The sequence below is a fragment of the Pipistrellus hanaki genome, assembly GCF_964339955.1.
Source record: "Pipistrellus hanaki genome assembly, chromosome: 18".
NCBI lineage: Eukaryota > Metazoa > Chordata > Mammalia > Chiroptera > Vespertilionidae > Pipistrellus > Pipistrellus hanaki.
Window position 1 is genome coordinate 3972987 of NC_140520.1, and position 14808 is coordinate 3987794.

Consider the following 14808-nt stretch of genomic DNA (forward strand, 5'->3'; position numbering starts at 1 on the left):
GCATTAACTACAGAAATTTGTATTTAATATTAAAAAGCACACACCTAAAAAAAGAAAGTAGTCCAAGAATGACTATAGTAACAGGAAAGCTAAAGATACTTAGTCTTAAAAGCACAAGAGAGGAAAATAGTAAACATAATAGAAGCAAGAACAGCTTGTAGCATTAATTTTTAAAAAACAAAATCACTGCACACAGAAGCAGAAGCACCAGGACTGCAGAGCTTAAGTGATACGCTAAGTAAGTGAAGAGAGTAAACGGATTTTTTTCTACATCGCTTTAAAAAGTTCTTTTACTTATCTAAGGAAAACTCTGCTTGCTTTATTGTTTTCAAAATATAAATACCCAAAGAATTCTATTTCATGGTGGAAAGGTATTTGTTTTTAAAAATATTATAGAGCAAAAATGATATTGGTTATAGTAGGTAAATGGGAGAGAGAGTTGTTTTTAGCATCAGATCATCAAAATATTATTTTTTTTAAAATTTTGTTTAATAGGGTGGATTTTTATTGCCCTATTAGATATTAAAATTATTCGTTTTCTAATAACCTGTTTGCCTGTGAAATACCACCAGACTTGATTTTTTTTTAAAATTATTCTGTGCATGACAAAGGTGCTGTCGTCATTGAGTTCACGCCATTTGTTCATTGGACAGCATGAAAGTTCTAGCAGTTACCGTGGAGTTCCAGAACCAAGGTCCCAGGGTTCCTGTGAGAAGCTGGCATATTATAATTATGATCTGGGACTCTGTAACATCGAATCTATGCATAAGGAAACAAACATTTCAAAAGAGCTTTACTCAGAGCTTCTGCTCAAGAGCCCTACTAACACAGGTAACAACGCGAGGTTTAAAACGTAGCATTCTCCTTATAAAGACGTCTAAAGATTCAACGATACAGTTTATACAATCCTATGGCTGTCCTAGGCATCCATGGACGTTTCTTACCCAAATCCAAGTCGTATCAGAGCATAAACATTAAAACCATAACACTGAGTAAATGACTTGTAAATCGGCAGCTGGAAACACTAGAACTAAAACGCCGAGTGAGCTGAGAGACCTGGGAATGGTGACGACGCTTGGCGAGTCATCACACCGTCTGGGAGGGCCGGGACCTCTGCGGACAGGCCTGTGGGGTTTCCCAGACATCTGTGTGTCCGGGAAACCACGGATGTCTCGCATCCCTTCACAGACCCACATATATATATATATATATATATATATATATATATATATATATATATATAAATTTTTTTAAAGAGGGTTGCCCTGGCCGGTTTGGCTCAGTGGATAGTGTCGGCCTTGCGGACTGAAGGGTCCCAGGTTCGATTCCGATCAAGGGCGTGCACGTTGGTTGCGGACACATCCCCAGTGGGGGGTGTGCAGGAGGCAGCTGGTTGATTTTTATCTCTCATCAATATTTCTAACTCTGTATTTCTCTCCCTTCCTCTCTGAAAAAAGCCAATGAAATATATATATTTTTTAAAAATAAAGAGGGTTGTTTTTTCTGAAATGGTAATTTAAGAAAGAATTCTATCTTAAATTATTTTGTAAGGTTATTAAAGGTACAGCAACCTAAATTTATGATATATATATAAAAAAATCCTTGTGATTTTTTTCACACACATGTAAACATCAAAATAAAATAATTAAAGTAAAAGTACTTAAAAATAAAATTCTTGCCGAAACCAGCTTGGCTCAGTGGATAGAGCGTCGGCCTGTGGACTGAAAGGCCCCCGGGTTCGATTCCGGTCAAGGGCATGTACCTTGGTTGCGGGCACATCCCCAGTAGGGGGTGTGCAAGAGGCAGCTGATCGATGTCTCTCTCTCATTGATGTTTCTAACTCTCTATCCCTCTCTCTTCCTCTCTGTAAAAAAATCAATAAATTATATTAAAAAAGAAAAAAAAAAAAAAAACACATTTAAAAATAAAATTCCTAAGGGGTCTAAGGCTGCTTCTACTTTCTTCTGAGTAAGAAAAAGGGATTTAAAAAATATATATAATTTATTAATCTTTTACAGAGAGTGATAGAGAGTTAGAAACATCGGTGAGAGAGAAACATCCATCAGCTGCCTCCTGCACACCCCCCCACTGGGAAACGGAATCAAACCTGGGACCCTTCAGTCCACAGGCGGACACTCTATCCACTGAGCCAAACCGGCCAGGGCGAAAAAGGGATTTTAAAAAATTCCTTTATTCAAACTTCATTTGAGAGTTGACCTGCTCTTTCCTAATTAAACAAAATAAGCGCTGGGCTCCTCCTCCACGATCAGACTGGACTTCACCAGTCACGTTCCTCTCCTACCTGCTCTCGCAAAACATGTGAACTCCAAATGGCCTTTTCAGAACTTCTTGAAAGATATCTTTATTACTCCATATACACTGGCTTCTGGATAAATAAATATCTTCTTAAATGTAAAGCCTTTGCAGCATACTTCTATGAATGTGGTTACTTACTTTTAATTTAAAATTATCAATTTAGCATTGCCTTCATGTGAATGCAGGATTTCAGAAAATAGTATACAATTTTCCCAAATAAAAACCAATCCCTTACAAATACTATTTAACTTAAACTGAGATGCTAAACTCAAAGTGGCCTCAGATCTCCCTGTGGGTTTTCACACCACTGTAAGGCAGTGCCAGGCGCCCCTGTCTTCATCCTACAGTGCTCTCTAGCTGACTGACTTCCAGTGCATGCTGGGACCTTCCCCACTAAAAACTAATGGGAATTGACTTTTACAAAATATAAAACCCTCCCTCCTCTGAGCCCACCACAGCCCCCCGTTCTGTACGTGACTGCGCTGCGTGCTTATGGATTCCTTTCGCTCGTCATCCCCCAATCTGGCTCCTGCCCGCCGCTACAGAGAAACCACTCTGCCGGCCTCAGGCTGCCAAATCCACTGCACGCGCTTCTGTCCTCGTTTTGAGTCTTGGCAGCATTCAGCATTGTTCTCTTTCAAAACCCATTCTGGTATGCCGCCTCCTACTCCGGCTGTTCGATCTCATGGGCTTCTTTCTAGGCTCGCTTTCTATGTTTTCTGCTATTCTTATCCTATCGGACATCCGAAATTCCCCAGAAACACCTTCTAGGTAGAACTCTCCCTTCAGCAGGCCCCTCTGGCCTGGATGGGCAGCTCAGTTGGTTGGAGTGTCATCCCCATGCCACGGTTTGGGGTTCGATCCCTGGTCAGGGCACATACAAGAATCCATCAATGAATGCATAATTGAGTGGAACAAATCAATGTCTGTCTCTCTCTCTCTCTCTCTATCTCTCTCTCTCTGTCTCTCTCTCTCTCTCTCTCTCGGCACATACAAGAATCCATCAATGAATGCATAATTGAGTGGAACAAATCAATGTTTCTCTCTCTCTCTCTCTCAAACGGCTCCTTTCCCTATCGTGCCTCTCTCTACCTTCCGCCCAGCCACCTGGGAGGTGGTCTGGGAGCCATGCAGCCTCCGCTCGCTCTCACTCTCCACATCCAGACAGAGGTGCCCACAGTCTCCATTTCTTCAATCTCCACCCTCCCCTTCCTCTCCACAGCACCGTCTTGGTGCCGGTTCATTCCGCACACTCACTGTGCTGATGCCTCCTAAGGGGTCTCCTTCCTCCTGGCACAGCCACTCCAATCCGCTCATCAAAGTGCTGTCAGACTGACCCTGCGCTAGGCCCTGCAGAGGTTCCCCCAGATTCAGGACCAAACTCACACTTCTCGGCAGGACACAGGCCCTGGGTTTCCGGGGTCTCCTCCAGCCCTATCCCCTGCCTCTCGCCCACAGGCATCCGATGCACTAATGTATGGCCCTGCCCGCAGTCCTCCAAGTATGTATTTCATCAAAGAAATACGCCACCAGGAGAACTCTAAGCCTGGCAAACAGAAAGCTGTAATAGCAAACGATGCCCACTGACACCTCCCCTGTATCCACGGCTTCCTCTCTCCTTCCTTCAGCGCTCACACCAATGGCTGATGCTGCTTTACTTAAAGGAAAAGAGAACAGATCAGGGCTAGGTGATAAATACTGTTTCAAAATAAGGGCCTGAAAGTTAACTCTGAGATCATACCAATGAAACACAAACTATGTGAAATCCATAAAGTAAAAATTCTACCTTTGAAAACAGTACCATCACTTAATTAAGGCAAACCAAGTGATCGTAGAAGTCTGAGGGGGAAAAAATAGGTACATAATATTTTCAAACAGTATTTTTAAAAATATCAGAAATTTTAGATATTTTCTGAGCACTGATCGTTTTCAAACTGCTGATCAATGTATACCACCTTCCATTAGACATTCACATCCACTATTGTCTCTTGTAATAAGGATAACATCTTAAAATGGGCCTTAAACATGTTCTCTAAACTACTTTATTTTGAAATGACTGAGACATGTCTCTTAGTTAATAACCAAAATATTAATAGTTATTTAGTTACTGTCATAAGCTAAAAACATCTTAAATTATATTTAAATAAGTTTAGCAAAAGTCATCTCAACTAAACTTGTAGAGAACACCTGACTTTCTATGCGCTCTGTATCTTTCAAAACGTCACCAACTAAATTCATTATGGATCTAAAATTCAAAACTCCATCAATGATTCATCTTAACTCCAGGATGTTCTTTCATTTACCATCAGATTTTTATTTTGACATTTCATGATGCATTCTGAGTCTTTTTTCAAGTTCTTTCTCTTTTAACCTTATACCATGAAAAAAGTCAGAGACTACCTTGAGCAGTACAAATAGGATCTGTAATATTTAAACACCAGTTGGTCAATTCCACCCTTAACCTCATTCCGAGACTGGTTTACTCATTAATATTTATGGATTACTACGCTGAACTATTCACTTTGAAGGGAGTTTTTGTATTTTAGTTTTTAAATTCTTAGGCACTTGGTTGGCAGTAATAACCTATATGGTGTGCTCATGTCAATCAAATTACCAAGAGCTTATATTTTTATAGATTCATAAATAAAACAATGTGAAAGAACAAAACCTTATTAAGCTACAATATTTAGAAATTAGAGTTGCTCTTTGCTCTTATTAAGTATCTTTTTCTTTCCTGAAAACGAGTTTTCATAGATCAAAATAAAACACAGGTCGGGCTGGTGTGGCTCAGTGGTTGAGTGTTAACCAATGAACCAGGAGGTCACAGTTCAATTCTGGTCAGGGTACATGCTTGGATTGCGGGCCCGATCCCCAGAAGGGGGCATGCAGGAGGCAGCCGATCAATGATTCTCTCACATCACTGATATTTCTATTCCTTTCTTCTTCTTCCTTCCTCTCTGAAATCAATTTTAAAAAATAAAAAACAAAAATACTGTGAAAGAATGACACATAATGGAGACCTTTAGGTAATAACTAGACTAATGAGGGTTGTCAACTTCTTTCATTTACTAAACTAATATTGTAATTTGACCAGTACCTGATATTCAAATACCTACGAGCAACATTCTTGTTGCTTGAAAGATAAAACAGAATAACCGTTAAGTGCTACTTACATTCCAAACCGCAACGTTCCAGAGACGTATGTTTGCCAGTGCGCACAATAGAACATGAACGTCCCAGCAAAACAACAGAAGAACATCCAGTCAGGATTTGTCCCCAGCTGCACTGCAATGCAAGTTCCAAGAACCACAAACACTGCAAAAGAGAGAGCACAATGAACACTTGAACAATCTGAGTAACACATTGAGCTGGCCTAGCCTGTTTGGCTCAGTGGATAGAGCGCTGGCCTGTGGACCAAAAGGGCACGTACCTCAGCTGCAGGCTCCTCCCTGGCCTGGGCTCCCAGTTGGGGTGAGTGCAGGAGGCAACCAATTGATGTGTTTCTCTCACCAATATTTCTTTCTTTCCCTTTCCCTTCCACTCTCTCTAAAAAATCAATGGAAAAATATCCTCGAATGAGGATTAAAAAAACGCACACAAAAAAAATCCCCACTCAGCTGTAATGATTTTAGAGGAGAAAAAAATAAAGACATGCTGTAAATGTATAATCTGTTATCAATGATAAACAAGAAAGAATATAATCTTTTACATTATAGTTTACCCTGGAATTTCTTTTTCTTTTTTAAATATATTTTTATTGATTTCAGAGAAAAAGGGAAAGAGAGAGAGATATCTCAGCCGGTGATGAGAGAGAATCATTGATCGGCTGCCTCCTGCACGCCTGCCACTGGGGATGGATCCAGCAACCCCAGCATGTGCCCTTGACTGGAATCGGACCCGGGACCCTGCAGTCCACAGGCCAGCACTCTATCCACTGGGCAAACCAGCGAGGGCTACCCTGTATTTCAATCTCTACAGGATGGTGACCGCTGCTCTACACCACTTAGTGACACTAAGTTTATGAAAGCAACTAAAATACGTTAGCGTTTTGTTTTGTTTTAATATATTTTATTGATTTTTGTACAGAGAGGAAGGGAGAGAGATAGAGAGTTAGAAACATCAATGAGAGAGAGTCATCGATCAGCTGCCTCCTGCACACCCCTACTGGGGATATGCCCGCAACCAAGGTACATGCCCTTGACTGGAATCGAACCCGGGGCCCTTCAGTCCCCAAGCCGACGCTCTATCCATTGAGCCAAACTGGTCCCGGCTGTTTTTGTTTTTTGTTTTGGAGTATTCTCCCAATTTAGTGATACTGTATTAATAAGCAATAAAAAAAAAAAAAGGAAAAAAAAGAAAGACAAAGCAGAGTCAAAAAGAAAGAAAAACTAGCCTGGCCAGTATGACTCAGTTGTCGAGCGCTGACCTATGAACAGGTCACAGTTCCTTTCCTGGTGAGTGTGGTCAGGGCACAGGCCCAGGTTGTGGGCTCCATCCCCAGTGTGGGGTGTGCAGGAGGCAGCGATTGATGATTCTCTTTCATCATTGAGGTTTCTCTCTCTCTCTTCCTTTCCTTTTCTCTCTGAAATCAATAAAAATATATTTTTAGAAAATAAAAGGAAAAATAATTCACAAAGGGACCTCCTTGCTTCAGATGGAGAGCCATCTTTTCTTCCTTAGCAGATACCGTGATGGACTTCCCTATGCGTTTCCAACTCAAACCACGGAGCAAAACTGGCTATCACTTAAAGGACACACAGAGACAGCAGCTTTCATGTGCACCCACATTGCAAATCTGAGTCCACGAGGTAAAACCATGGAGGGTTCTGTTTTCCTTTTAAAATCTTCTCATTGCTATGCCAAATGACAAGAAACCAACTAAAGAACTAATTAAAAATAAGGGTGTGGGTGGTGGTGGGGGGAGGAGACTAGTTAGAAACTTTTAGTTCCTAAATCTCTTGTTTTGGCCTCTAAAAATATACTGAGATATTATTTTACACACAGTACAAAAGGACATATCATCTATAATCTAACTACAGTAACTCAACTATCGCTAGCTTATTAGTGTTTTTCTAGTCCTTTGTTCATAGTTGTACCCCATATCTACGATATAATTTTAAATGTCTACAAAATATCCATCTAAATATAAAGGCTAGGAATTTCCTAGTCTCCCACTATTGTACTCACATCTATAGTTTATGAGATTTTTTTTTACGACAACAACAATGCCATAAGATTTTGAAAAATAACTGGTGCCAAAACAGTAACACTTCCGGTTAAAAAGAACTTTAGTGGAAACTAATATAATTTCTAAATTTCCCAATACAGCTATTAACGAACAAACATGAACCAGTTCTACATTTTTTTGGGAAATCCTGAAACTTACACAAAATCCCCATTCTGATAACCATTATACCACCATAAACCTCCTATTTATTCTAGCACTGTTTGTCACATCCCCTTTGTCACTATTAATCATTAATATTTAAAAAAAATCAATAGTACCTGTTGACAGTGAATCACAACCATGATCAAAAAGCTCTCCCAGAGGAGTGCTGCTGTTGGTTCTCCTCGCCTGCTTCCCGTCTATGGCGTCCAGAGACTGGTAGATGAAAAGGCCGCACGCACAGGCGATGTACGCCCACAGAGGAGCCTGTGCGACAACACAAGCAAAGCAAGATTAACACACATGCAGGACTGTGGTTGGCTAATGTGTCTCATCTCCATGTTCCACTGGTGGGAAGCTCTGGGAGAGAAGATCCAGGTGCTACACCATGAAAAACATCCCGAAACAATCCGAACTGTGAAAGAAGTAAATTCCTTAGTTAGTGCCTGTGCTCAAGCAGGAAATGGGTAACACGTCCTAGGGACATTCCAGAAATCCCACGATCCATAAGACTCAGTAATTTCTAACATTTAGGGTCTAAGAGTCAATGAGTGAATAATGTAGTACCATGTTTCCCAAATTGTATCTTTCAAGATGTTTACAGGGATTACATGGAAAAAAAAAAAACTCCCGCTAAACTCACATGGGAAACACTGGCTTAAAGAAGTCCATTCCAGCCCGAGCCCATTTGGCTCAGTGGAGAGAATGTGGGCCTGCAACTGAAGAGTCCCAAGTTCGATTCCGGGCAAGGGCACATGCTCAGGTTGCTGGTTCCATCCCCAGTAGGGGTATGCAGGAGGCAGCTATTCAATGATTCTCTCTCATCGTTGATGTTCCTCTCTCTCTCTCTCCCTTCCTCTCTAAAATCAATAAATATGTACACACACACACACACACACACACACACACACATATATATATATATATATATATATATATATATTTTTTTTTTTTTTTTTTTTAAAGAACCCAAGGACATATTTGTGGAGGAGACAAGTTCATGCAGGTCCCTGCCTGACCACTGCAGGGCCTGCTGGCCAGGTCCAGACGGCGCCGGGCCACAACAGAGGTGGCTTCCGGGAAATCCCCTCCCCTGTCAGCTGGTTCCTGGAACTAGCCGTGCTCTGCCCCTACCGAGCGGGTCACACCCAGTAACCCTGTGCCTCCCACCCTGTTCTCCGTGAGCCTTCCGTCCTGCCCTGGGAAACTGTCTTCCGTCTTATGTAAAGCTAGACTGGTTTCTGTTTTCTAAGTCTCCTGCCTGATGTAAAGTAAGATAGTTAAGAAAATGAGGAAAAACCAGAAATATGTCCATACACTCTGTATGGATTTGTATGGTCCAAGAGGAATTAAACTAGTTGTTCAAGGATGAGGGGGAAATGAGCTCTGGAAAAAAATCAACTATGAGTTGATGAAAACAGAAAGGGACAGATGACGACAATGTCATCTTTAATTAAGGACAAATCATATGACATGACTACTTAGAAAATTGTTACTGTAAGCTTAAAACATACAAGAAATGTGTGGCCATTATGACGCATGGTTCAGGGTCACGTTTAACACCTTGAGTTGAGAACCACCTTCTATTTTCTTGGATTCCGTGTGACCAACCGTCCTGATTAATATGGACGGGCGCAACAAATGGTTGATTCTTCCCTCCGCCCGACTACCGCAGTTCACTTTCCGACACGGAAATTTTTAAAGCCAACGAAGTAAACAATTTGCCCATTCTGATGAAGGGTCCTGGTTTCGGTTTTGGTTTTATGTGGTGAGTTCAGAGGGAAACAGAGGAAGCAGCAGCAGACGCTGCATCTGACGAGGCCCCAGGCGGGCGTCCCCAATCAGGTCCACGCTTCCTTTCGGAATGGCTGCCCCGGCGGGACACCGAGCAGGAGAGACATTCCGGGACTTGTTCTTACCCTGCTCCTGCCTTTTAGGATCACAGAGATATCGGTCAGCCACAGGTGTTTACGGGAGAGAAGAGCGATCCTCAACCATCGCTCTGGACGGAAGAGGGTAACACTGTGGATGCGACTGACTGACAGCACGCCCCCTCACCGCCAGACTGCCCTCTCTGATGGTTTTAAACTTTGCTAAGGCTTTATTCAGCCATCTCCCTCTCCCTCCACCCCCAAAAAAGAAAGCAAACTCTTTTGTAAAGAACTGAGATTTACCGATTCTAAAGGAATGTTTTATGTGTTCATCTCCACTAACGGTAATTTACCTACAGAATCAGAGTCCCCCCTCTCCGTATGGTTTCTCGTACCCATGAGGAAGGTTGCCGTAGCAAGTTTTATTAAAGTGTCTTAGGGGACCGGATATTTGGAAACAGCTGACAGTCAGGGTACCCGATCGTTACCTAGAAACCCAATGACAGTGTTTCCGGTATGTGAGCGATGTGGTCCCGGGCTGCAGACACCCCTTACCTGCTCCGTGGCCGTGGGGCAGTAAAAGACCAGTAAGACCGTCGTGCAGATGTTTATGGACAGCCCGATGATGGTGATGAGGTTCGGGGCGATCCAGGAGGGGACCCTCCCCACCAGCCACTCCCAGTAGCGCTGCATGAGGGGCTCCAGCAGGGACCGGCCGGCGCTCTGGTATCGGTGCTCCTCCAGCCGCTTGAGCTGGTGCCTGGACAGCGGCGGCGTGGGCAGCTGGAACAGCTTGCTCAGCACGCACCCCGGGGTGCTCGCGGGCCCGAAGCCCACGGGGGACTCTGCGCGCGAGTCCCCGCATCGCTTCTTGGATGACCGCGGGCCGCTCATGGGCTCTGGCTTTCCTTTCTTCGGAGAGAAGGCTTTGTCTGGCTTCACCGCTTTTGGTGGCGGGTCTCTACCTGGGAGGGGACGGGGGGACGACACAAAAGTTTTGTCAGCCATTATTTACATGAATCAATTAAAATAATGAAAGTCAAACTGGTAATAGACTTTCAAACCGGGACCAGAAAACCAGGGGTTTGCTTTTAATATATTATATTGATTTTTTTTTTTACAGAGAGGAGGAGAGAGGGAGAGAGAGCTAGAAACGTCGATGAGAGAGAAACATCGACCAGCTGCCTCCTGCACACCCCTTACTGGGGATGTGCCCGCAACCAATGTACATGCCCTTGACCGGAATCGAACCTGGGACCCTTCAGTCTGCAGACCGATGCTCTACCACTGAGCCAAACCGGTTTCAGCCAGGGGTTTGCTTTTAGTTTCGGTTCTTATTGACGGTGCTTCCTGCTGCCTCACCGAGTGACTTCAGAGCTCACGGTCTCTGTTATCTCACTCCCTTCAGTCCTATCAGGGGACAAATCTTATAAACGATCGAATCATTTCAAATACATGAACACGGAGGTCCGAAGGCATACCCCAAGAGCTAGCAAAGGAGTATTTCCATTGTGGATCTTAAACTAGATTTTTTTTATTTCATGCTGACAGTTAACATTTATTGAGCACTTACTATATACAAAAAACTTTAAGCATGCCTTCATGTTTCCTATATTAACTCATTTAGTCCTCACAACCACCCTGGAAGGAAAGGACTATTAATTATACCTATTTTACCGAGTGAAACTAAGGCAAAGAGAGGCTGATCATTGACTGGTGAGCTTCAGACAAACACAGGCTTCCTGTTTGAGCTAAAATGAAAGATAAAACTTCTCACCAGTAGGAAAGGATTCTCTACAGACAGTATTCCGGGTGGGGGCAACAGCAGCGAGAAGGTGACTTTCAGAGGACAATGACCGAAGGACTGAGGTGATAAGAAAAAAGGCTCTGTGTATTGGTGATTACTCAGAAAGGACTTTGAATGTAATCCCTGAAGTACGTGCGTGTGACTCAAAACATATCAGAGATAACGTAATTATTGTTTTTAAGCAGTGTAAGGAAATAATGACGTGCATTTTCAAGATTAATAGGATAGATATACACTAATCAGAATAGAGAGAGGAGTGAGAACATTTAAAAATTAGTATGGCTCCGTTGACTGGAGTACCGCCTGTGCGATGAAAGGTCGCAGGTTGGATTCCCGGTCAGGGCACCTGCCTCGGTTGTGGGTTCGATGTCTGGTCAGGGCATGCATGGGAGGCAACCGATCAATGTTTCACTCTCACATGGAGGTCTGTCTCTTTCTATATATACAGAAATAGTGTATGTGTCTCCATGGTTTACTCTTCATCCGATCTCAGAGGTTTCCCAGCTTCGCTTTCTCCCACCTTCCAAATCTCCCACCGATGACTTTCGTGTACCCCTGTACCTCCTTTGGGTCTGATGTATAAAATAAACGGCAAAGCTACCATTCTTTGGAGCATCTCCTCAATCTGTTGAGATTTCGCATCCTGGCAACTGTCAGTTTGGCTCAAATAAATCCATGAAAGTTCTCTGCAGGTTCGGACATTCCTTTACGTCGACTTGTGTCCCAAACCGATTGATTACAACTGGAAGCAACGCTTATATAATGCCAAACAACCGGTTACAAGATCATTTTAGATCAAGTGGCAGACTGATAACCACCAAAACACTTAGCTTTACGGTAACCAGCTTTTCTATAGTCAAACTCAGGATGCGTTTTTATATTTGGTATGCTCTCAAGGAATTCCGCTTAAAGCTGGAACAAAAAGTTTAGCCAACTTATATTTTATTATTATAATATTTCACCCCCCCCCCCCATTTCCCCCTTTTTTTAAAGGTAACACAGTGAGGGTGCTGGCTCACTTTTGGCACTGACAGCTACAAGCAACCGATCCTGATGGTTTTAAGTTTGAGCCTTTGGCAGGACCGTATGATAAACTGATACTTTTCCTTCTGGGTGTTTTCCCTTGCTGACCTAGATTTTTTTATTTTTAACCCTCTACTTCTCTCTTGGAAAAGAAAAAAATCTACATTTTGACAAACCTTTCTAGGCCTAGCCACTGTCTAATTTACCCAGGGGCGGGGGGGGGGGGGCAAAAATTTTTGAACATTTCAATTTGGCAAGGTTGTCTCCATGAAGCTGTTAGCAACAAGATTGCAAACACATTCAGATACGCGTGGCCCCTGACATGCTATGCTTTTAACATGTCCAGACCACCACAGGGGCTGCAGTCACTGCCACAGTCCCACCTCCCTCCATCACACCCGAAACGCAGGGGCTATTGACGGGAAACTCATCTCAGGAAAAAACAGGAGCTTATGAATTTCAGCAAATTTCATATTTCAAGGGGGCAGGACAGGGTAGATGACTACGGTAGGAAGATCAGACTATATGGAGAGAAAGGGGAAAAGGGCGTGGGATGGAGATATGAAAAAGAGGCACAAATATTACAAAAATTATTCGGCCACTTGGGGTTTTTGCCTACGCCAGGTCTATGGCCAAAGGATGAAAAGAAAATATTCTCTTGCCACACTACAAGGAACTAAAAAAGAAAAAAGTGACCAAGAAAAAAATTAAGATTGTCACTGGCTAGAGAAACCTAGTTACCAGTCGTAAGTTTTTATGAGAAAACTAGAAGCCCGAGGCACGAAGATTCGTAAACAAAACACACACACAGTCCCAGCTCTCACATCCAACGGGAAAAGAACTAAAAACAGGTAAACAAGCAAGTAAGATGACACACTGTGATAGGTGCTATGACAAAAACAAAGTGTGGAGCCGGAAAGCAGTGGAGTGAGGTGCGCGGAGTGAATAAGGTGGCTGAACTCTGGGAAGAGGCAGCACAGATACCAAATACAGAAGATACCAAATCCAAGAGCAGCAGAAACCATCCACAGAAAAGGAACCGGCCCTGGGGCAAGAAAAAACTTATCTCATACAGGCACCTTTGAGATCAGTATGGCTGGGCAGCCGTAAACCAAATCAAAGAGTTACTGTGGCGATCACTTTCCAACATACACATAAGTAAACTCAGTATGCTGCACGCTAGAAACTCACATCATGTTAATATAATGTTATATAGTTATGTCATATTTTAATATGTCATTAATCTAATGTTATATGTTAACAATATCTCAATAACAACACCCCCCACCCCAAAAGAGTGGAATACAATGAAGTTTGAAAAGCCAGACAGTGCAGAGGATTATGGTCCACAGCACAGAGTTTTCATTCTGATGTTATAGAAAGCCATCCAGGAGCTTTTAAAGAAACCTGTAATTTTGTAGCACAGTCCATTTGTTAACTGAGGAAATCTACACTAATAAAAGAGAAACATGCAAATTGACTGTACCTCTGCAACAACCACCATCCAATCAGGGGTGTGTATGCAAATTAACCCAACAAAGATGGTGGGTTAATTTGCATATGCAGAAGCAGCACGAAGACTGAAGACTGAAGAGGCTTGGCTTCTCCGCTGTGATTGGAGCGGAGGAAAACTGGTGCCGGCAGCCAGGGAAAGGAAGGCCCATTGCACAAATCTTCATGCAATGGGCCTCTAGTGTTTTCATAAATTGTAATAGTAAAAGTAAATTTTTAAAGTAAAAATTTCCCACCCCCTGAATAACACTGATCACAGGCCTATTGATAGCTATCGCAACCTTTCCACTTCTTTTTTTTTTAATATATATTTTATTGATTTTTTACAGAGAGGAAGGGAGAGAGATAGAGAGCTAGAAACGACGATGAGAGAGAACCATCAACCAGCTGCCTCTTGCACACCCCCTACTGGGGATGTGCCCGCAACCAACGTACATGCCCCTGACCAGAATCGAACCTGGGACCTTTCAGTCCACAGACCGACGCTCTACCACTGAGCCAAACCGGTTTCGGCCCTTTCCACTTCTAATTAGCACAGTCCCCTCCTCTGCTATAACCTTTCATAGCACTTACCACACTGTAAGCTTCTTTTGGTTATTGTTATTGGTGGCAGTGATGGTGTTTTGGTCTTTCCCCACCAGGCCTGTGAGCACCTGGAGTGTGGGGCCATATCTATGCAACCTTGTTTTTCTTCCCCCAAGAATCTCATAGCATAGCTAACGTTAAGTAGGCAATTAGTTCTCGTTTGTGGAACAATGAGCAAATGTGATTCATCTAGTATTTAATGATCACTTAGTGGTTCTAGACCTTGAGGAAATAGAAAGATTGAAATATGCCATCCATGCCCAAACAGCCGAGGAAACAAACTGTTGTGGGAGTCCAGAGGAGGGGGC

The 14808-nt window shown here is 42.8% G+C and overlaps 1 protein-coding gene across 2 annotated transcripts in view; it reads right to left on the reverse strand.

The window, feature by feature from the left end:
• The window catches only part of CEPT1 (choline/ethanolamine phosphotransferase 1), a 30242-nt gene that overhangs the window by 13006 nt on the left and 2428 nt on the right, over positions 1 to 14808 (reverse strand). The window contains exons 2-5 of one of the 2 annotated variants that reach the window (XM_084866248.1): positions 10129 to 10538; positions 7822 to 7969; positions 5490 to 5631; positions 675 to 759 (exon numbers count right to left, since the gene is read on the reverse strand). In XM_084866248.1, coding sequence (XP_084722374.1) covers positions 675 to 759; positions 5490 to 5631; positions 7822 to 7969; positions 10129 to 10467 — 714 coding nt within the window. In that variant the 5' untranslated portion in view covers positions 10468 to 10538. The remainder of the gene's footprint in view (positions 1 to 674; positions 760 to 5489; positions 5632 to 7821; positions 7970 to 10128; positions 10539 to 14808) is intronic. The other variant, XM_084866249.1, reaches the window with a different exon arrangement.